This window comes from Carcharodon carcharias, chromosome 13 (genome assembly GCF_017639515.1).
Source record: "Carcharodon carcharias isolate sCarCar2 chromosome 13, sCarCar2.pri, whole genome shotgun sequence".
NCBI classification, from domain to species: domain Eukaryota; kingdom Metazoa; phylum Chordata; class Chondrichthyes; order Lamniformes; family Lamnidae; genus Carcharodon; species Carcharodon carcharias.
The window spans coordinates 130,133,939-130,159,059 of NC_054479.1; the positions used below are offsets into that span (position 1 = coordinate 130,133,939).

Here is a 25,121-nt window from a genome sequence, read left to right on the forward strand (position 1 = left end):
TATTTGCTTACAAACAAAAATAAAGGTTTCCTATCTTTAAAGGCTGATTATTCTGACTTGGTCTATCACTGTACTTATGAATATGTACCTCTCATAATAATGGTCATAAAGAGACCAGAACTTGGGGGGCATGGTTTCTAATGTTTATCATGGCCCCATTATATCCTGAATGTATCAACTTGGCACCACTCTCGCCTCTAAGTCAGGTAGTTATGGACTCCAGCCATCAGAAATTGATGACACAATGTAGGGTAATGGGTTGGCATTCTTCCATCCGAGAGATGATGGCTATATAGCCTCAGAACATTGCTTAGATCAGATGAGATCACCTGCTGCACTTTTGATGGATAAACAAGCTGATTTGGAGAGGCAAAGGCTGCCATAAGTGTCACTCATGAAATTGTCCCTTGCTGGTGGTATGGAATAATCTCTGCTGGTGTTTGCAGGGCTGGTGTTTGCTTTAGAGCTTCTGAAACCACGTCATTGTGATGGCAAACTCCTGCCCTTAGCTGGTATTGCCATTTGCATTGATTGTTAGCTGGAACTTTCCACTTTTCACGATTAAAGTTGAGGGCTTTCTCTTTTGAGGTTGATGCATATTGAAACTTCAATGCAATACTGAGTCAGAGTTCTATTGTTGGGCGCATAATTTTTTGGATGTAATGTTAAATATAAAGGTCTCAATTGTCTATTGCAGTGGTTCAGGTAGACATGAAAAATTTCACGGAATTTTACCAAAACCTGGATTTCTTCTTCTGTCTTGAGTACTTCTTTACTGAACCATAACCATAAAACCAGAAAAGCTGATCCTTGCAGGAGATTGCTGTGCACAAAATGGTTGTCGTATTCATTTATGACACAGTGTTAGCAGTTCAAAGCAATGAAGTGCTTGAGTTGCTTCAAATACATGAGAATACATTTTATAAAGACAAGAGCTTCCTTTTTCTTCTGGCATTGGAATGCAGTTTCCAATGTTCACCATAATCCTTAATGATAATCAAGGTAGCGGTTTATCAGTCTCTACAGACTTGCAATGTATCACATGATTGAGGCAAGATTACAAATATTATATGTCATAGATAACATTCTATAAGAATAATCATGGTACAATTTCCTTATATATATCTCATTAAACTGGATTCAGTTGTGGCTTTCGAAAGAGAACTGGATGATTAACTGAAGAGAAAAAATTGCAGGCTACAGGGGAAAAAGCAGGGGAGTGGGACTAGCTGAGTTAGTCTTAGAGAGATCAGGCAAAGACACTGGGCCAAATGGCCTCCTTCTGTGCTGCAACTATTCTGTGATTTATCCCTCTCAACTTTTCTGCAGCCTTTGACATGGTGAATTGCTCCACTCCAATGTTGCATCACCATTGTAGAGCTCAGTGAGACTACAATTACTTGGTTCCGTTCTTGACTATTCAATTATCGCCAGAGCATCTGGCAGAAATAATTTTATTCCCCACCACCTCACTGTTAGTTTGTGAGTCTCCGAGGGATCAAATCTTGGTTCTCAAGTCTTTCTAATTTTCATTTTGCCCCATGGTAACATCATTTGAAGCAGTGAGTCAGGTTTCATGTGTATGCTAACAACACTCAGCTCTACTGTGCCACCATCTCTCTTGACTGCACTGCTGCCTCTGCTTAGCCAGCAACTAGACTTCGAAATTTTAAGGATCTTAAATGAAGCAAAATAGAGAGGCTGAGGAAATTCCAGAGTGTTGCCTCCTTGAATACTCCACTTGAAATCCAGTGGTTTGACAAAGCTTTTATTCACCCCTCCCAACTGACTACAGTTCTGTGAAGCAGCTTGGGATGTTATTCTTTGTTTAAGGTGCTATATAAATGCACATTGTCGTTGTTCCCTCAGTCAACTACCCCACCCACTTGAATTGGATTTTTTCCCTCAGCTCAATGGGAGTGATTCCACTCCTACTTGTTCTAATAACTCAGCAATGGCTTTCTTCCCAGTCCTGCACATCCCTCAGGATATACCTCAGCATGGAGTCAATATCCAGCTGGATTTCTCCACCACTTCCATTGACCCCATAATCACTTACTGCAAGTGCTCAAGGTGTGGATGCGAAAAGTTTTTGCCAAGTGAACATCAAGAAGGCTAAAGCCACTGGTCATGCTCTCTGGCAAAACTTTCACTCCTTGGCACTTATCCCAGCACATCCCTGACTGCCTGTTCAGGCTGAACCAAGCCTGTCAAGCCTTTACAATTTACACCACCCAGGGCAAGATTTCATACCTCACATCCCAGTTCAACAAAATGATCCAGCTCCATTCCAACCTTCTACCTAATGCTTACGATATCTTTATTGATATGTTGTGCCATGCACAACTTGCTTTCTCCAATGTCTTCCTTGCCAGCCTCCATCCACAGTTCTGCATAAATTATAAACTGTTGAAACACAACTGCCCATATCTGGAGTTGCCACTTGCTTGGAATCCTTGAGCAACATTGGCTCAAATACACCAAATTCAAATTCCTCAATCTTGACAAAATCATTGCATGGTCTATCCTTATTGTACTTCTGCCTTTAGAATATTAGAACTTCTGCACATCACAAGGTTGCTGAGAAGTGTCAACATGCATCTATGGTCTTGGCGAAAATGGGTCTCAGAATAAATTGGGTGTTCAAAAGGTGAATATCTCTGACCTAATGTTAAATGTTTAGGTAACACATATCTCTTGCATAAATCTGGTCAATTAAACACATTCTGTCCACCTGGTATAACTGTAGTATTTGAATCACAAACTGATGGGAGTAGATGGGTCAGCAATTCAATGATTTCAATTTTTTAATATACTATACAATGGAACATACCATATCTTCTATCCCTGCTAACATGTAGAGGAAAAAAAAACTGTAAAACCTGGTCCTATTGCCAACATAAATCCATTAATCACAGGGATGGAGAGGGAAAAAAAACAATGTACTGCCAGAGACAACCTTAACTTGGACAGATGTCTCATTAACTTAGTCTGTGGTGGGAAGAAATCAACCACATAAGGAATAAGACATAAAATGTGCTCAAAATAGCACAAGTATGTTTCATTTCATTCACTGATTGCTTGTAATTCAATCTTTGTATTCTTTTGTGCCTCAATAAACAAAAACAAGATTAAGTGACATTTGTTTAAGCTATTTTTAATATGGGTAAAAATATCTTTCATGCAGGAAGAAAGTTTCTAATATTTATAATCAAAGATATAAAACTATTTGTGAAGGCAAGCTGGCCAGGGTTGAATGGTAAAATCTGAGGCTACATGAATATTGTAGAATTTTGCATGTCAGTTGAGCAAGTCAACAGTTATTTTTTAAATTCTTTCATGGGGTGTGGGCATTGCTGGCAAGACCAGCATTTGTTGCCCAACCCTAATTGCCCCTGAATTGAGTGGCATGCTGTGTCATTTCAGAGGGTGGTTAAGAGTCAACCACATTGCTGTGGATCAGGAGCCACAGTAGGCCAGACCAGGCAAGGATGGCAGGTTTCCTTCCCAAAAGGATGTTAGTGAACCAGATGGGTTTTTAATGACAATCACCGATGGTTTCATGGTCATTGTTAGACTTTTAATTCTGGATTTTTACTGAATTCAAATTCCACCATCTGCCATGGCGGGATTCGAACCTGTGTCCCCAGAGCATTACCACTATGCCACCCTCTCTCCATGCAGCATTTTTCCTCAGCAGATGAAATAGGAGGGGTGAAGGGTTCAGCTAAGCAGAGGGTTAACCCACGTCTAATAGCACATGGCTTCTGACAATCACATACTGAGATTACTGCCTGTATTATAATTAGAAAAACACCATCTCAGAAAGATAACCTCAATCAATGAGTATAATATAACTGGCAAAACAATGTGATCCTAACTTCTCCCCACAATAAATTCATATGGCCTTACTTATAATGGTAATTGCCAATGTAAACTTGCCACTCTAATTACACCCTCCTCCTAGTAGTGGTGTTACAGCGGCTCAGGAATTCATCTCCAAGTTTTCCAACCTCTCATTCTCTGTTTCTCAAATTTTCCTAAGTTATGTCAATTAATCAAAGATAAAAATGTAAAATTGAAGAAAGAAAGGTGGCAACTTGCAAGTAACATAATATAACATGATGTACAATTCTAAAAGGGGACTGAATTATGTCTACAAGCCTTTGTCTCATCCCCATCCTTCACCTAAAAATTGCATTTGCCCCTAACTTCCCATGTGCAATTACAGGAGATTAAGTCATCTTCAAACTTATTCCCATTTTGTCTTTTTAGCAATCACTTTTTAGAAAAGTTTATCCGAACCTCAGTCTGACTCTTCAACTCCTATGTTACCTTCCTCTATTTTAAAAATATTTTTTCATGGAATGTGAGCATTGCTGGCAAGGCCAGTATTTGTTGCCCATCCCTAGTTGCGCTTGAGAAGGTGTTGGTGAGCCGCCTTCTCGAACCGCTGCAGTCCATCTGTTGTAGCTACACCCACAGTGCTGTAGGAAGGGAGTTCCAGTGTTTTGATCCTGTGAGAGTGAAGGAATAGCAATATAGTTCCAAGTCAGGATGGTGTGTGGGTTGCAGGGGAATTGACAGGTGGTGTCGTTCACATGTATCTGCTGCCTTTGTCCTTCTGGTTTGTAGAGGGTTTGGAAGTTGTTCTCAACAGAGCTTTGGCGAGTTGCTGAAGTCCATCTTGCATATAGCATGCATCACTGCCATTGTGTGTCGGTGGACAGGTTTTGGGTGTTGAAAGGTGTTGGTTACAGTTCAGTCGGTCTGAAGAAGTCTTCATAGTCATATGTAGGCTAGCTGTACATCTTTATCAACACTTAGAACTATTTACAAATATACAGTAAAGGGTACAAGCTAGGACCTGTCTCCATGTTTGCTGGTACACACTGCTGTCCAATACTAGATTGACCGTGCATGCAGGTCATGTTCTCTCTTACATCACTGTGTGGGTGGTACGATACTCAGTCCCACATTAACCATATTTGTGCCAAACCTTTATTTGACATCTCCCCAAGTCTGTATTCAATGCATTTTAAATGATTATAGTTTACTTTGTGTCTTACATTGTTACTGCTGTCATACATTTACATTGTCATTACTACATTATAACTACCCCATCGCCCCCCCTTAAAGTCCTTGAATTCAAAGGTTTAGGCAATTTGAAGGCCTTATAATCCTGCCGTATCGTATTCGCATTACTGTCAGAGGTATGGTAGGCTCTGTTGCTGCTGGGTCTTCCTGTAGTTTTGGAGGTTGTTCTGGCATCTGGGTATCTTGTCATTCTTTTCTTCCATCCCTTCATGTTGAACTGGACATTGTTCATTCGGCTGTTGCACTGGTTGGTGGTTGCTACCCAAGCTAATTTCTGCTGAACACTATATTCGTCTCCTTGTCATTCCTTTTGCTTCTTCCATTGTCATGTGGATTGTACTGATGTCCGCTGTAGTGAAGATGAGCATTTCTATGACTAGAATGAGATTTAGTGATATGCTCACCTCTGCATTTCACTGTTGGCCGTGGGCAGCTGCTACCATGTTTTAGCATGCTGGCTGGGTGTTGCATTGTATGTTTGGTGGTTGCAGTGTTAACCTGCTGTACCGTTGTCAGAGCCGGAGGTTGAGGCTCAACGGATTGCTGGTTGCTCTCTTTTACGTCTTCCACTGGAGGCGTCATGGTTACCTCTTTGGTGGTTGGCTGGTCTGACCATTGAAGGTTTTTTGGCACCTGTAATGAGAATGGATGAAGCTGTTCCTTAAAAAAAGAAGGCAGTTCAGAGCTGAAGTCCCAGTCAGGATACTCTTTTTTGTTCGAGTACTTGGAAACCTGCAGTTAATGTATGATTAACGACAGTGGCTGTCTTGACATCTGCTGTTTAGAAGAGAGCCGGGGCTATATATAGGCATTGCTGCTCAAGAGAGAGAAAGACTGGTTACCAATGACTACATCAGCTTCAAGACTGGTTTGCTGCCATACCTTAGTGGTTCCGGAATCATGCCTATGAATGGAAGTTGGATTCCTCCGGGCCCATAGAGTGGTGTGGCTGTTAAAAGCCAGAGGTCTGTTATCCGCGGTTCCTTGTCTGGCAGGACTAATCCACTGGCTCCTGTGTCTAATTTAAAACTTGTAAAATGGCCAATGACTGAAATATCTGTGTTTCAAAATGAGAAATCAAGATCTTTGACCTTATCCAAGAAGCAAAGCTGTGTGTCATCTGGGCTTGCAGTCTCGACCTCGTGGATGATCTTTGGGCCACCTGTATGTTTCAGAGCTTTTGTCTTGCAGAGTTTGCTGGAGTGTCCAATCCTGATGCACTGAGCATTGGGCTAAAATTGCAGCATACTGATCTCACCTGTGGGGGCACTTTACTCCACACCATTGGCATGGTGACTCTGCTGGCCGGTTCGGGTACTGCTTTCCCTGGCCTGGAGTATCCTTGTATCTTTGTTGCTTAACTGGGTGAACTGGGGTTGGTTTCTGCACCACGGTTTATTTTCTCCCCTTAAAATGGTTCTGTGCTGCTTATGGAGTTCTGACTACCTAACTACCTGGATTGCCTTTTCCAGTGTTAAGATCTTCCTTTGCTTGCACGATATCAGAGAATGTGCGTCTGCGCATTCCTACCACTCCTTCCACTATTCTGTCTCTGATGAGTTCAGATTTTAGTCTCTGCATTCTGCCATCCTACACAAATCATTGAAGAATGAAAAAACGGGTTCTCCTGGCTGCTGGGCTCGCTTGTTACGTTTAGCTCTTTTGAGTATTTTATTGCTTCTTAGATTGAAATAAATATCAAAAGGTTTCAGTACTACTTCAAATTTAAGTGACTCATTGATTCACTGTCTTGCAAATATATTGTCCACAATTGGGCCTATCAAGGAACACAGTGAGTTAACCTGCTCTGCTTCTGACTTTTTGTCTAAACCTGAAGTGATCCTATATCTTAGGAATGTTTTCTTCCAAAGTCCCCAACCATGTGATTGATCTGGGTCTTGGATTAGTGCAAATCGATTTGCAAGTGTAGAATGCTGATCCATAGTTACATTTTTTAAAAGTGGAGGTTCTGCTTTAAGAGCTTTCTGAATTTCATGTTGCCATTCACTTGGAGGCAAAGGGATTTCCTGCACCTACCGGTTTTGGCAGGCAATCGACACAGCTTGGAAAAAAAAAATCAACAATGGCTGCCAATATGAACTGCCTGCCGAGTTCTCTTGCTCATTGCTTTACCTTAAAGTTGCAAACTTGTTGAATCCTGGCTTTTGCTTTTTCTCAGCTGCGAAGCAAGCTCAGATACCATGTGTTCAGACAGTGACTCGAGGATTGGGTTTTAGTGACCGGCGTTTTAATCAAACTGCACTTCTGGCTCTGAATTATTTTAATGTTTCTCAGCATTCGCTGTAGCCTGGCGTTTAAAAGATTTAGCTCACTCCTAGGATTAGAAGCTGGACTTCCGAAGGAGATTCAATGGAGTCTTCTGTTGCAGTAAGGATTGTTAAATTTGCACCTCCAGCTTCAAAGCCTTTCTTTGGAGGATTTTTTCTGGCGAATTTTCCTCTGCGTCTCTGCAGCTTCTTTTCAGGTCAGGGAGCTTTGCTGAATTTTTTCTCAGTCTCCCAACATGTTAGTTATTTTCTGCAAGGTCTCAGGTTTACTGCAAGGAGGTGAGTTTGCCACCTTGTTGTAGAATGTTGGTTACAGTTCAGTCGGTCTGAAGAAATCTTCGTAGTTATACGCAGGCTTTACTGACTCTTAGAACTAGTTACAAATATAGAGTAAACTGGGAGCTGTCTCCAAGCTTGCTGGTACACATGGCTCTGTCCAACACCAGATTGACCAAAGGTGTGGGTTATGTGCTCTCTTACATCATTGTGTGGGTGGTACTGTACTCAGTCCCACATTAACCCTGTACATGCCAGAACCTTATACGACATTGGGGAGTCAGGAGATGGGTTATATGCTGAACAATTCCCAGTCTCTAACCTACTTTTGTAGGCACAGTATTTATATAGCTAGTCCAGTTCAGTTTCTGATAAATGGTAACCCCAAGTATGTTGGTGTTGGGGAAGTCAGCAATGGTAATGCTGTTGAATGTAAAAGAGTGATGGTTAGATTCTTTCTTATTGGAGACAGTCATTGCCTGGCATTTTTATGGCATAAATGTTACTTGTCACTTATTAGCAAAGCCTGAATGTTGTCCAGGTCTTGCTGCATATGGACGCAGACAACTTCAGTGTCTGAGGTGTCGCGATTGGTATACTGAACACTGTACAATCATCAGCAAACATACCCACTTCTGACCTTGTAAAGGAGGGAAGCAGCTGAAAATGGTTGGGCCTAGGGCACTACCCTGAGGAACCCTTGCAATGAAAACTTGGGCTGAAATGATTGGCCTCCAAAAACCTCAACTATCTTTGTGCGCTAGATAGGACTCCAACCATTGGAGAGCTTTGCACCCGATTCTCATTGACTTTAACTTTGCTAGGGCTTCTTGAATGTTGCCTTGATGTCAAAGGCAGTCACTCTTACCGCTTTTGGAAAAATTGCTTTTTGTAAAAAAAAAGTTAGCAATGCATCTTTCCCACTGAATTGTTTTATTCTTTGATGGGATATGATCATTGCTAGCAAGACCATCATTTGCTGCTCATTCCTAATTACCCTTGAGAAGGTGGTGGTGAGCCACCTTCTTGAACCACTGCAGTCCATCTGTAGTGTCATTGGCTGCAGCAGCCTTAGCAACTAAAATGGGCAATGAGCAAAGCAAGAGATAAATTAAGAGTTTAATGAAGCCAATCAAAAACTATATCTAAGTTTACTTTCTTAGGTTTTGCTTCCTCTTCATAAACTTTGAAAACAATTAAGTGGGTGCAAAGGGAAATACAGTGTGTTGGAACGTTATATCCTGAATTGCTGGAACCTGGACTCAAATCCTGTGCAAAACAGGTGGCGCAAAGGTTTACTCCCTCGACCAGCTGTTAAAGATCCTAAGTAACTTTTGGCACTTCTAATTGAGTTTTCATTTGGCATGATTCCACATTGCAAAGCCAGTCTTAATTCAACATTAATTAGCCTTAACTGACTGTCACCTTTAGAGGGCCCATAGGATAGGGAAATAGGGTAGAAAATTAAATTGTAATTGGACTTGGAGAATAGATATCCATCTTTGCCTGCAAATACTATGTGTGAGCTATTTGATATCCGATGCAAGAATGGTTGAAGTTGATAATAGTTATGTGTAAACAAACCTGAATTGCAATCCTTTCAGGGCTAAATTTGCAAAACGATAGTAATGTAACAAAGACGCAAGAATTATGATGTGTTGTTTGCACAGCGTATTAAATGTTGTCATTTGCTGCACCACAAATTGGTAGGAATCTGAGATTTGCACACCGATTAGGTTCCTGATTTTAGCTGGAAGACCTGGAGAAATCTTGAATGGAGTTAGTAATGAGGAGGAAACCATTAGCACTTTGGTTACTCATCAAGTTGAGAGATTTTATATTGTAGCTGAGTGAAAGCCGTGCGCCATTTGGAAAAAATTATGTCTTCACAATTAGAAAGCCCTGCAAACAACTATACATATTTTTTCAGCAACGCTGAAGTTAATTTAAAAAGGGCATTAGAATGAAATCAGAAATATTGCCCCCTGTAGAATCAACATAATATTACCTTATATTTCTAGATTCTATTATGCAAAATAATTTGGGAAGTTCAAAAATTGTATCTAACAGCAAAAAGCTATCAGTTGAAAGTAATTTGTACCCAAGAGTAATTTCAGACAATATCAGTCAATACCTTACTTTTTGACTCAGGCCATACCTTAACAATGGATGGAAGATAACGGTGATGTTCCGAGCCCCAGGTTTGCAGACAAATTTTGTGCCTCCTCCTTCAATTAGATTGTCATCAGCCCCTCCTATAAAGAAATACAACCAGGATTATACTCTCAAGTCAAATATTTGGATTCCAAAAAGACCTTACTTCATGGGGATATGGTGAACTGAATGGTTACATGACCACCACAGTTCACTGTTCCTTAACCGGATAATATTTCTGGAGTAAACTGATATATAACGGCATAAAAATTGCTTGATTGCAGTAATCCAGAGGTGTTGAGTGCCAAAGAGTGCTCACATGCTACCACTTCAAAAATTTGCTGTGGGAAAAATTCTTAGGTCAGCCACCAATGTATTCCATTTGTGCAACAGGTCAATTAACTTTGTAACTGAATAGTGAAGAAACCACATTGTCATACCAGCGCATTGTTGGTTTGCTGGCTCATCTTGCTTTAATGAAAGAGAACGTTCAAAACATTGGAGTGATAAAGTTGGAGTCTTGATTTCTAAGAAAAACACTGCCAGTTTTCTTTTGACACTCTAGCTTTTTAAACATGATGGGGTTGTATTCAGTGCCCACAACTAGGACAGGCTTCCTATTTGCCACCCTTCACAAACTCAAGCTCATCTAAAACTTTGCTGCCTATATCCTAACTTGTACCAAGTCCCATTCATCTATCATCCCTGTGCACACTGACCTACATTGATGCCTGGTCTGGTGATATGTTACTTTTAAAATAATCATCCTTGCTTTCAAAACCCTCCATGACCTTACCCCTTACTACCTCTGCAACTTCCTCCAGCCCTACAACCCTCAGATATCTGAACTTTTCCAATTCTAGCACCTTGCACATGCCCAATTTTAATCACTCCACCATTGGCAGCCTTCAGCTGCCAAAACCTGAAGCATCAGAATGCCCTCCCTGAATCTCTCTGTCTATTTAGATCTCTCTCTCCTCTTTAAAGTTAAGTCTTTGACCAAGGTTTTCATCACTTGTTCTCATATCTCCTTTATTTGGCTTGGTGTCAAATTGTGCTTGATAATACTCGTATGAAGTGCCTGAGAACATTTTACTAGGTTAAAGGCATTAGAGTAATACAAGTTGCTGTTGTGTTTTTGTTTCTTTGTGGGATAAGAGTATTGCCAGCAGAGCTAGGTTTATCACCCAGCCCTAATTAGCCTCGTAAAGGTGGCGTTGAGCCACCTTCTTGAACTACTGCAGACCTGTGGTGTAGATACATCCACAGTGGTGTTGGGGAGGGAGTTCCAGGATTTAGACCCAGCAACACTGAAGAAATGGCAACATATTTCCAAGTCAGGATGGTATACAGCTTGGAAGGAAACTTATGGTGGTGTTTTCATGCATCTGCTGTCCCAATCTTCTTTATCATAGAGATCACAGGTTTGGAAGGTGTTGTTGAACAAGCCTTGGCCAACTGCTGCAGTACATCTTGTAGATGGTGCACACTGCTGCCACTGTGCGTTAGTGGTGGAGGGAGTGAATGTTGAAGGCTGTGGGTGGGGTACCCATCAAACAGGCTGTTTGTCCTGTATGGTATCAAGCTTCAAGTGATGTTGAAGCAGCACACATCCAGGCAAGTGGAAAATATTCCATCACACTCCTGACTTATGCCTTGTTGGCAGTGGACAGATTTTGGAGGCTGAGTCAGGAGGCGAGTTACTTGCTGCAGAATTCACATCCTCTGATTTGCTCTTGTCCCCAAGTATTTATGGGGCTGGTCCAGTTAGGTTTCTGATCAATTGTAACCCCCAGGATGTTGGTGGTAGAGGATTTCAACAATGGTAAATTTGTTAAACATCAAGGAAAGATGGCTGGATTCACTCTTGTTGGAAATAGTCATTGGCTGGCACTTGAGTAGTGTGAATGTTACTTGTTTTCATTGCTACTGTTGTCATCATTGACAGAGGAAGACCATCAAGTATAAGCAATGTTTATGCACAATCTTAAGTGGCACACAAGGTGCACACAATGACACAGCAGTGTGTTACACAATATTTTGACCGTTATATTGATCGTGTCAGAACATGAACAAATTTGGCTACAATAAGTCTGTAGGCCCCAGCACTGATTTCTGTGGGCCTCCACTAGTTACAATTTGCCAACCTGAAAATCACCTATTTATCCTGAATCTTTGCTTCCTCTTAGCCAATCCTCTATTCATGACAATACATCACCCCCAACATCTTGAGCTCTTATCTTGTGCCTTTTGGAAATCCACTACATCCACTGGTTCCCTTTTATCCACCCTGCTTGTTACACCCTCAAAGAACTCTAAAAGATTTGGCAAGCACTCAACAGGTGCTTTTTTTTTTACTGCCGCCTCTTGCCTGAAACATCAAGTCCTTCTACAACTGAGGGGTTGTGGGGTGATGGAAGGTGATCATAGCCTCATATAGAAAAAAATAATTTTGTGGGTCTCTGATCACCTTCCTACACATAGGCACAGGGGTGATGAGTGAATGGGCCTTGGTGCAAGTTAAAATACAGAGAACAGGGCTTTGGATGTCCTCAAATGTACGTAGGGTAGAGGAGGCTAGCCAGGAGAGCATTGAATAGTCAATTCTAGAGATAAAAAAGGCATAGCTGTGCAACAATGACCTTTTACTTCCTCCCCTCATACCATCAAAGGCCCCAAACACTCCTTCCAAGTGAAATAGCAATTTCCTTGTACTTCTTTCAATTTACTATGTTCTATTTGCTACTCACAACGTGATCTCCTCTACAATGGAGGGACCAAACGCAGATTGGGTAATTGCTTTGGGGAACACCTCCATTCGGTCTCCAAGCATGACCTTGAGCTTCCTGTCACCTGTCATTTCAATTCTTTACCTGGCACCCACTTTGACCTTTCTACCCTTAACCCATTAGTATTCCAATGAAATTCAATACAAGCTTGATTGACAGCATTTCATCTTTCAGCTGGGCACCTCACAGCCTTCTGTACTCAACATCGAGTTCAGCAATTTTAGATCATTAGCTCTGCCCCATTTTGTTTCGCTTTTGCTACTTGTTTTTCTCATTTCTTTCTTGATCCCTATACTTTGCATTTGGACAGTTGCTATCCTGCCATTTACTTTTCCTCTATACACATTTTTTATTTCTTTACCATTACGCCCTTTGGCTTTGTACCACGATATCTTTACCATTTAATCTCTCCTGCCCTCCACCCTATCACAGGACTTCTCTGTCGCCCTTCTTCCAACCCTTCCTCCTTTCACTTGCTCAAAACCTATTACAGTAAAATCCCAATGAGTCTAACCCAAAGAGATCTGCCCACAAATTCATGTTAGGCACAGCTTTGTGACAGCTGAGGAGGCCCCATTCCCAACAAATGCATCTCTATGTAACCAATTTGCCCACAAACACGGCCTATGTCAAAACCAACAGATTCAAATGCCAAATGAAAACACAGTAAAGCAGTGAATGTGTGAAAAAGCCTTTATTCAATTTGTTCACACCTTGCAACAGCCTGACCTTGTAAAAGGCTGGAACTTAATTGAAAAATGTTGAGAATTAGCTCCTCAGAGGAAAGGAGCAAGAGTTATGTAGGTAATTCATATTGACCAGCTGCTTGATAATGGCACTGCCAGACCAGGCTGCATGCACAGGCCCCCTCTCTTCATGAATGGCAATAATAATATTTAGATAATGCAGTAAAATTGCTTCTTCACAACTAAAGGACCAAATTTTGCTGGTGCGAGCCATCTCACAGCATGTAGCATTAGTTAGATATTTTCCAGCACTCATCAGGTTGAACATAATTTGTGCCATAACTTGCTGGAAGAGGAATTTGATAAAGTTGAGCAAGGCAAATGGAAACTTGGGACCATAAGAATGACAGGGCCGACAAGAATGAGATTTTGGATTGAAAGAAAAACAGCAGAGTAGGGTCATGAATTTAAGTAAAATCAGAAACAGGAGGACTAAGAGGGAAAGATTGAGTTGGACTTTTGACAAAAGAATAAAACGCTTATTAAACAAGAAAAGATGAGCCATATGACAATACCCCTTCACCCACAACTATAACTTCACAGATGTATACAGGTTCGTAAGAATAACACAAGTAACAAAAACTGTCACATACTCTCATGTTCACAGTAAGTACACAGTCAACGTAAACCAATAGATGACCTGTGGTCAGGCACACACCACTGAAGCACAGATGCCATCCCAAACAGATGCTATGGATCTCTCATCAACTCCCCCCAGATCCTTGTCACACCATACTCTGTCTTTGACTTGAGGGTTTCCAATCTCCACTCTCCAAGAAATCGCTTTGGAATCTTCTCCCAACCATGCTTTCTCTCCGATGTCTTCCACAAGGGTCCATCTCATGGATCCTGAACTCTCCTTCCAATGTTCCTCGCCCCGAGTCACCAAGTGCATTCAAGCTTTCTTCCAAAAACACTCTCACTAACTCAGCCATGTCAGCAGAACACCACTGCTTCACATGCCCCTAGCAAAGAGTTACAGACCTTCAGCTGTCCCCTTGGATCATCCAGCTTCTGTTTTGCTTTAAGTCTGCTTCCTGCACATTTCTTCTCTTTAAGCTTGAAGCTTGGAGTCTTCCTCCCTGCTCCTTACTTGAATTTCCACAGAACAGGACCTTTTCCAGATTCCTGTCCTTAGACTAGAGTGCCCTCTTGGGACTTTCCTGTTCCACTTCCCAGGATTTGGGGACTTGCTTCTTTAATTTCTAGTACCTTCTCCTGTGTCCAGCTTCTCCTTGCAACTGGCTTCAACTTTAGTTTGGGACTTGCTATCTGTCCCTCTGCTGTTCAGCCTCCCTAGAATCCTGGTTTCAACTGAGCTTTGGTTTGGGACTTGTTATCTGTCCCCCTTATGCTGCAAATGCTTTCAACTGAACACAAACTATCTTTCTATCTCTGTGGGGCCTCCAGTTGCTGGGCAACTGACCAATTTTTTTCTAACCTTGTTTTAACTCTCCTAAAACATTACCCCAACTCCACCCCCCCCCCCCCCCCCCCCCCCCCCCCCCCCCCCCCCCACACACACTTGCAAACACAGCTTTTCACTTCAAGGGTCATAAACCTCATTAGAAATGCAGGTTTACAAACAAAGCTTTAGGCCTGCTGTCTCCATTCAGAAATGAAACTGGATCCCAGGTTTCACCTTTTAACTCACAAGTAAAAAAATATAAATTGAACTTAAAGATATAGCTTATTCCTAACACACATATAACTTATTTAAACTACCTCTATTTCCTTACAACCATTGCAACCAATTTAATATGGTCTCCGAAATTTACTATACATCTTGGGTCTTTTGGCGACTTATTAAAGTCAGTTAATGTTATTCTCTCTCATAAGTTGTCAGTTCTCCTGCCTGAAGAATAATAAGGGGAGGATATAACCAAACGCAAGCCCATAATCTTAATTTTCTCCCAGATTTCACAAAAAAATCTCCACAATTAAGCCTTAGCAAAACAATATTCTCTGATGTACAGTGATTGCATCTGTTCATAATTTAATCTAGTGGACACCCCTAAAAATAACATTTCTATCATGGTAAGCAATTAAAATATCCAAAAGTTCAAAAAAAGAAATCAGTCCAGATTCTTGCCCGCCACAGCCCCACCCAGCTGATGTCTGATGTGAGCAACACGTGTGCAGAGCGTTTGAGTGAATTGGAGAGGACGCACACATATATTATGCTGCAGCTGAGGCTCAGGCTTGTTTGTGCTCACAAGATGATACCAAGCTGCGCTCCCTGCCTTGCACACCGGTCATCAGTCCCAACAAATACTTATCATAATGAAGAAAAACAGCAATTTTTTGGACTAAAGATGTGGATGAGGTCAAGGGAGTAGGGAGGGGGTGCAAAGAAAAAGCAAGGCCATGGTTAAGAACCCAAGACTCAGAGCAAGTGAGAGTGAACTAGAGAGAGAGAGAGAAGTGAAAGTTAGTTACTGGTTAAGGTTACCAATACTAAATTCAACTTGCACTTCTTTTTACCTCCATAACTATGATAGGGTATGCTTCCATTCATTTGAAGAAATCACCTAAAATTACCTTGTGAGCTTATGATGAAAAAAAGCTTGCGTACATAATATCTTTCACAACCACTGGACGTCTCAAAGTGCTTTACAGTCAATGAGCTTTTGTAGTGACGAGTGTTATCAAAGACTATTTGTAGTGTTTTCTTATTAGACTGTCCCTTGGGATTGAGGATGACTTGCTCCCACTCCGGTTTGATGGGTTCTTGGATGACTGATGGATCCAATGTGGGATCTGCAGACTCTGGTTGGGTGGATGGGTTGTTTAAGGTTTGTGCACTTCCTCCGATGCCTTGACTTCACCTCTGCACATTCCCTAAGAATGTCTCTCGATATGATTAGTGTCTTCCTGATTGAGCTTTCACTATTTTGGTCTGTCACAAGCCAGGGTCTCTCATGAGTCGGCTATGTGGTCAGGGATGCTAAAGCTGTCCTCCTGGGATTGTCCTGCCACAACAGAGCTCCAAGTAAAGCAACTGTCTCAGGAGTCTGGTGTCAGGCATACGAATGACATGTCAGAAATGTAATGCCAGAAGCACTTTCTTTTGGACAAACTCCAACATGTGCAGGTAGTGCAGGCATTTTTTAAAATTGCAATTTCAAGTCAAGAATTCCTTTCAATGGAAAGTAAATTTCACCCTTTAAGTGCAAATCATCAGTATGCAAATCTTATTTACCTTATAAGCCTCTCTGTTTATGACTTTTTAAGTAATTTAATTGATCATAACTACTGAAGCACCTGATCATGCATCTATAAGCAAATACATAAATTTTAATTAATGTTGATCCTGTTTTGTGGCAGACCACATGAACAAAATGTTCTGTCAAAATTAACCTGTTAAATTCAATTAAGAATATAACAAAAAAATTTGGCATAAATAAATAACAAAAACAAAACATATTAGGGAAAATGCCACCTTGAACTGGAAGTTATGTTTTAATTTATGAAATTTGGGTGAAAACAGTCATTTTGTGACGTGAACATGACTCAAAAATTCTCATCCAGTCAAAGTTGAGTCATATCTCGTGGCAACTCAATCAAATTGAATCAATCATACAAAGGAAATTCTCATTACCCAAAGATTTAATTAAATTACATGTGAAAGCAGAGGGAAACAGTAGCAGGAACGATACAAAGAAAATCAACAAGCTCTGACCCCAAGACTGAACGAGCTGACTCTCAATGCTGGCAACTCTCCCAGAGTCACCATTAATTTGATGAATAAAAATGCCTGTGCCAAATGAAAGAAGCAACTTCCTAATACCCTGCAGATATCTGACTTTCTTCAAGACAAATCTTTCTCTGACCCCTACATCAGTTTCTAATTCCCCAAGATGAAAGGGCTGATTTTTAACCCTAACCATTTATGGGATGGGTTGGGTGAGTGGTTAAAAAGGTGACCATAGGCAACACTGCTGATGAGTTTGTAAATGCTGTAATTTTAGCTGTCTGTTTTCTGGAAGCATTGAGGATATCTGTAACAGACAAGCAGGGGCCTCGTCATTATTTAAGTGTAGGGGTGCAGTAAAATCTTGGCACAAGTAAGGTCAATTCCAGAAGAGGCCCAGTTAAGTTTAACTTTTAATTTTTTCTTGTGTGTCAGGAACAGCAGCTGTTCCACTGACTCCACAAGAGGCTCTTGGACCTTCCTACTCTTGGCATTCCACCCCTTCTCCTGCATATGATCCGATCTGAACCATCTTCACTCCCCCATCCCCTTCCCATTTTCAGTATATTCCGCATGATGTGCTATCGCTTCAGATTTCCAATATTTTTAGGTCTTTTCCTTTTATTTGCATTCGATACCTCGCATTTTTAAAAAAAAAAACTATCTTTATATACTTCTTTTCCGAAATCTTTAAAAGTAGACCTGAAAAGTAATTTCCGTTCCAATTCACTTTCCCATTTCTCACTTGATTAAGGTCACTTTCGGTCCACCCAAAGAGTGGGCTTCCTGGTACATCAACCCTGACTATACAACAGCTATTGGAATCACGTGTTCTACTTCCAGGTAAAATATTAATCTGGTGGTGAACGAAATAAAACACTTGACATAACAGCCCCAGTAACTCTACTTCACATGTTGTGTTAAGAAGCTGTCATGGGTTCAGTCTGTGATATTGCTTAGACTGACCATTTTATTCCTGGGTTCCTCATAGTTAACAAGTAGCAATTCCCTATATCCTCCTACTCAAAATAAAAGCAGAAAATACTATAAGTACTCAGCTGGTCAGGCAGCATTTGTGGAGAGCAAAGTAAAGTCAACATTTCAGGTCAATAACCTTTAATCAGAACAGGAAAAAGTTGAGATTTTAAGTATACAGGCAGGGAAAGTTGGGGGTGGGGGAGGGCAGAGAGCAAAAGGGAGGATCTATGACACATGGAAGGCAAGAGAGATTAAATGACAATAAGGATGATGGTACAAGGGAAACGGGGATGATAATGGGACAAGTAAAGAAACAAAAGATGGGTCTAGAGGAGGTGTAAATGGAAATAGCAGGAATATTATATAACAGAAGCTGTCCAAAAAAATAAATGTAATGGCAATGACCTGAAATTGTTGAACTCAATGTTGAGTCCTGAAGGTGGTAAAGTGCTGAATCGCAAGATGGATGATATCTTTCCAAAACCATACATGATGTCTGAGCTCTATTTCTTGTCCAGCTTGTTTTAAACCATAAATCAGTAACACTAGGAATATCAATACCTGTATTTTCATAAGCTTCCAATAAATTGTTTGAATTTGGGATATTAATGTTCCTTGAATTCATATAAAAAGATTTTAAGCTTAACCATCAAGACCTTCCAACTACTTTTTTGTATCTCTTCCTTTATGCTAAACAATATGGTTTTAATCTCAAAGTAAAGTACTGCAGATGCTGGAAATCTGAAATAAAATCAGAAAATGTGGCAAAAACTCAGCAGGTCTGGCAACATCTGTGGAGAGAGAAACAGAGGCAATGTTTCGAGTCCATATGACTCTTCTTCAGGGTAGACATGATTAAGGATCTGAGTCAGGCAACAATTTTGGTTGTAAGCTACCAAAATCTACTTGCCACTCTCCAAAACTAGCATCAGCACTGATCTGAACAACTATATCTTGTTCCAATTTTTAGTCCCATGCTCTTCAGGTAAATACTACGACACAATTTGCTTTATCGATGACCAATTTACTGACCAGATGTTTAGAATATAATGATGAAAGCTCCCAAACCCTTTTCTGCAAGTCTGTTATTTGTTTTTAATAACCTTGCATGGTTACCTACATTAAAAATCCATCTCTGCATTTCAACTTTTCTACCCAATTAGTCCAAGATAATCTCTGACCATTCATTATTCATCCACATGACTTTGTCATGAAAGACCCAAGGCTTTGTGCCTCCTGACTTACACATGTTGTAAATGGGAACAGTGGGCACAATTTGCATTTAACCTTTTGGCTCTATTTAAGCCAACTGCATACAAAACCAAATACATATTCACTGAGTCATCCTGGAAATACCAAGAGGCATAAGCGGAGGGGAAAGCACTGAAACACACATCTGAATAAAAATGAAACTGTAATGCATTTTATCCAAAAATCAATATAAGGAAGAATGGCAATTGTAGCAAATTGGGAACACCATTGTGTATTAACAGATAAAATAATTCACCAATGAAAAATAATCCATAGACTATTGTTTACTTAATATTGTTACAATCAGGTGAAGAGGGGGCGAATGGCTCCACATTTTCTCCACTCATTTGATTGCAACAGGGTTTTTAAAAAGGCAACACTTAAATAGTTAAACACTCGCTGAGTTGTTATGTGATGTGACTATAAAGGATACAGACAGACAGGTTTCCTTGTAAGTTTTTAGAACGAGAATAGTATTTATTGTACTTAATACCCAGTCGAAATAGAAATAATTAAAACACTGCAACTCTCTCAGAAACATATATTCAAGGTTTGACTCACATAAGAACATTAGAACTAGGAGTAGGAGTAGGCAATTCAGCCCCTCGAACCTGCCCTGCCATTCATTACAATCATGGCTGATCTCATTTTGGCCTCAATTCCAATTTCCCGCCCTCTCTCCATAACCTTTCAACCCATTACTAATTAAAAATCTGTCTATCTCCTCCTTGAATTTATTCAGCATCCAACATCCATTGCACTCTGAGGCAATGAATTCCACAAATTCACGACCCTTTGAGAAAAGTAATTCCTCCTCATCTCTGATCTAAATCTACCGCCGCTTTGCCTAAAACTATGGCTTCTCGTTGTTGAATGCCCCAGAAGGGGAAACATCCGCGTCACGTCTACTTTGTCTATCCCCTATAGCATCTTATATACCTCAATTTGATCTCCTCTCATCCTTCTAAACTCTAGCGAGTATAGGCCTAAACTGCTCAATCTCTCATCAGACAAGCCCCGCATATCTGGAATCAATCTAGTGAACCTCCTCTGAACTGCCTCCAGTGCAACTACATCCTTCCTCAAGTAAGGGGACCAAAACTGTGCACAGTACTCCAGGTGCGGTCTCACAAATGTCTTGTACAGCTGCAACAACACTTCCCTATTTTTATACTCTATTCCTTTAGCAATAAATGCCAAGATTCCATTTGCCGTCCTTATTGCCTGCACATTTTCCGCAACCCTTCAATTTTGGAAATATCCAATCCTCTATAATAACCCCACAGCAAACTTAAGATAAAATAAGAGGTTTTGTTTATTTATACACATAATAAAGGTGGGACAGGGGTTTCGCAACATGCGCTTCTTTTTGCACTCACACAAGAGAGATAAGGAAAAGACGGGGTACAGGGCAAGACCACGATAAAAATAAAAGAGTTGTGGTTTCACCCGAGTCCAGAGTCCAGAATCACAAGTCCAGTGACATATTCCTTCAGAGGTTAACAGGCTGAAACTGTTGCAGAGTGTTCAGACTTTCCAGAAGCGTGGACTTCCACAATGGAAAAGGGCACATTGAGATGAATTACTCTTGAAGGCACAGATACATAAGTTCCAAGGTTTCAATAGTTCAGTACAGATGAGGGCCAGGTCATTGGCCTGGACAGAGCTCTTTTGGCTGCTACTAGTTGGATGGTAAAAACGTAGACAGGGGTAGGCTGCTTTCCTGGAGTCCTGCTTCTCTTCTCAGGTCAAACAGGGACTGAAGATAAAATTCAAGAGTTGTATAATTGAAGAAATTCAAAGAGCAGCAGGAGCAGGTAATGGTGAGGTCATGAGCACAACCTTGCAGATTAGGATTCACAAATAGCTCTACCTTTGTCCATCGCTGGCTGGTGCAGATTTATCGTCTACGAATTCTTTGAGTCAGTTTGGCTGGAATGTTTATACATTACAAGTCCCATTCCAGCATGATAAGGTAGCCTTCGTCCATTGGAACAGCTTAGAATCTTTCAGAAAACAGCATGTGATCAGCTGCAGCCATTTTTGTCAGCCTAGCAACTGTCCATCTTGAAAAACAGAAAAACTATTTTTATAAAGTAGCCAGGCTGACGTGGGTATATATATATATATATATATATATATATTTTTTTTTCTTCCTGTCTCTTGGACAGGGCATGAGATTATGGCTGGATGAATTCCTTTCTCAGCCAGAGTCCAGTGTTCAAAGTCATTATGTCTAATGGCTTGTCCCCACCCAGATGAAGGCCCAGGTGCTGACTGGATATTTTATGAATGGGTCAGGAGATGTGGTTATTCATATTCCTCCAAAGTAATTGTCTCTGATGGGTTCTTCCAGACAAGCTGACAACATTTTAATTTGCAATGTGTAAGGTACATTCATGCAAGTGTTCCATCTTAGAAGCTGGTATTTTACATCTCTGGAATGCTGTTTCAGTCTTTCAAAGTTCAGCCAGTGGTTCCAGTTCAATAATTAAATTAAGTCATTCTTGATATGGCTTTATAGTAATATTGACAAATTGGAAATATGTTTAACTTCATGTAACTCTTGTTCACAACTTTTATTTCTTCTGTATTGACCATTGCAACATTTTATAATTTATTCAATTAAGAATGCATTACATAGCTAAAATATTCTACTTAACAGCATTTACAAAATTATGCTTCTCACAATAATTCTATTACAGCATAACTCTCCTTTTAATACAGAATGGTTTGCCTCTGGAGAGAAAGACTGATATTGGAATAAAGCACTGAGAATGTAAGGGAATCTAAAAACCAATAAGAAGCACAATAATTGGACATTAACAAAGCAGAGAGAGCAGCCAAAAACTTTAATTACAATTCTTGTAGCATAGCCCTGCTACACTGTGATCTGTGCAAGGAAGTGACCCTAATAATACAGTTAATAACAGCCTTTTCCAACACAACAGGAACACAGTTTTAATAAAAAAAAAAGTCGATAAAAGTTAGCTTTTCACAAACAGCATGAATTCTGACAGACGTCAGTAAATATTAGTCACGTGTATCAATCTTTATTTTAGTCCTTTCAAGGGACCCAAGCATCACTGACTAGGCTAGCATTTTTTGCCCATCCCTAATTGCCCTTGTGGTGGTGAGCTGCCTTCTTGAGCCCCTGCAGTCCATGTGGTTTAGTATACCTACAGTGCTGTTAAGAAGGGAGTTCCAGGATTTTGATCCAGCGATACTGGAGGAACAGCAATATAATTTCAACTCAGGATGGTGAGTGACTTGGAGGAGAAACTTGCAGGTGGTGGTGTTCCCATGCTGCTGCACTTGTCCTTCAAGGTGGTAAAAGTTGCGGGTTTGGAAGCTCCTTTTGAAAGAAGTTTGTTGAGTTGCTGCATTGCATCTTGTAGGTGGCACACACTATTGCCACCATGCGCCAGTGATGGAAGGACTGAATGAAAAAGTGGCGGATGGGGTGCCGATCAAACATGATGCTTTGTTCTGGGTAGCATCGAACTTCTTGAGTGGCGTTCGAGGTGCACTTATCCAGGCAAGTGAAATAAATCAATTAAATTGATTCCCGAAGGTGTCCAGAATGATGATGATACAAAATGACTTCTGTCTCACCAGGTGTCAGTGGAACAATTCGTAAACAAGCAGAGATCCACAAAACATGTGTGGTCAAATTAGTATTTGCATTGCAATAGTAATTCTTTAAATACAGGATTTCACTATATTCTTTTACCAAAGACTTGAACAGAATTAAAGTTTCTCACTCTGGAAAAGCCAAATAAAGCTAGGCATGTGTGAAAAAGGCTAAGGAATGTAAAGACAAGCTTTGTCAATTGTCTGGCCTTGTGACTTGTTTATAGTCACAGAATATGTAAGTCTAATTGGGCACCGTTTCCTCCGGAGTTGAAAAAGCAGGGTTGCATCCGATGGGCTAAATGCTATTTGAGAGCTAAAACTCTCCTTGAAATGTGCCTGTTATAATATCAGCATCTATCATCGAAGAAAACAGCCTCTTAGCTACCAATCTTGTTCCGTGACAAAGTTCTTATTTAGGTTTTGAGTTTTGTAAGCACATTATATATAAGTGTTCTTTTCTTGAATCTAAATTTGTGCAGTGGCCTGCCCATTGGAGTTACACTATGTAGAAACTCTAAACGGCACAGACTGCGATCATATATCATATCCCATATAGAATCAACACTGATTTATTATTTTAATTCACCTGACAGCTTTTCTAAAAATTTTTTAATTCAAATCTACTGAATCATTATTTTTCACACAAAGAATAGCTTCTGAATAATAAATTGTGTCAAATAATTTTCCTTGCCATTTTGCCACACTGATGAGAAGAAATTTCAGGAGAGCCGTGATCTTACTGAATGGTGAAGCAGACTCGCAGGGCTGACTGGCCTACTCCTGCTCCTAGTTTGTATATTTCTATGTACTAAACGATTTTCATCATCTCACCTCTCCCAAGCCATCTCTCCCCTACCATTCCCATTCCACTCATTAATCCTATCCCATCCCTTATGGAAATAATCTCTCCAGCCAGGGCAACTTTGTTTGCTGGGCTTCCTTTATATTGCAGCATTTTGCCCTCCAACAATTCCTCTCACCCCACCCCACCCACATCACGCACTGCAAGGCTTCATATGTTCCACGTGCCTCAGTGTAAGCAATGGACGAGACCCTTAAACTGACCGCTCCAAAAGGTCTGGACAGACATAAACTGAGTATTATTATGACATATGGACTCGGGACAGCTGGTATGAAATTTCTGTTGCAACAGAAGATCAAATATCATTACAATAATACTTTTTGAATTAGTCATCTTTCATTATGAGCTGGGAATCATATCCCCAACAGCCTAACAATCAATAATGGATAAAATAATAGAAACCATTTTCAGGAACTGAGTTAAGGCATAATTATAGAGTGATAGTTTAATAAGGAACTGCTAGCATGGATTAAAAGTGGACAGTTTGCTTGACAAATCTCCTCAACTGCTTTCAGGAGGTTACAGAAAAAATGTTAACTCAATATGATATTTCAAAATACCTTTGATGAGCTTCCAAGAGATATGACCATAAAAGTTTTGAGAATTCAGATTATTAAGTGATGCTGGCCAAAATGTCAGGCCAAAAATAATGACAAACCAGGTTTAGCGTCAGCCAATGAGGCGATCAATAATGAAAGAATAGGACAAGGTAGATAGAGTAGACTGTCCCCAGTAGCTGAGGGGGTCAAGAACAAAGGGTCATATATACAAGATTAACTGCAAGAAATTTAAAACAGATCGTAGGAGAAGCTTCTTTACACACAGCTGAGGATGTGACATTTGCTTCCAGTGTTAGTGAGAGGCAGAAATGGTCAACATTCAAGGTTAGATTGAATCTAATGATGGTCGAAGGAATGGAGGCAAAGGAGCTGAAAGAATATGGGAACAGAGTGGACAAATGTAATCAGAACCATTAACTCGTACTGAGGGGAAGCCCAGGTACTGGACCAGTTGGGTCGAATGACTCATTTCCATGTTGTAACTTCTATGTATTTATCTGCATGAGCTGTGAAGAGAAATTAAAGAAACTTAAGCTCTCCAATCCACAGGGAAAATGGTCAGTGAGGGTAGGGGCTCAGGTTGGGAAGATGAGAAATCACTAATGCATGGAAAGTATTTTTAGGATTGATAAAATGAAGAATATCACTTCAACGAAAGTCAGATCAATAGAACAAGAGGACATAAGTTTAAATTAGTTAAAACTAAATTGGAAAAACAATCTTTACTCAGATATTTGGAATAACCTGGCAGCAGAAGTGGTAAAATCAAAGGTATTAGTAACAAAAAGCA

The 25,121-nt window shown here is 40.4% G+C and overlaps 1 protein-coding gene across 1 annotated transcript in view; it reads right to left on the reverse strand.

The window, feature by feature from the left end:
• Nucleotides 1–25,121, reverse strand: part of exoc4 (exocyst complex component 4) — a 525,449-nt gene that overhangs the window by 301,520 nt on the left and 198,808 nt on the right. The window contains exon 9 of the mRNA XM_041202882.1: nucleotides 9,820–9,916. Within this exon, the coding sequence (XP_041058816.1) occupies nucleotides 9,820–9,916 (97 nt within the window). The remainder of the gene's footprint in view (nucleotides 1–9,819; nucleotides 9,917–25,121) is intronic.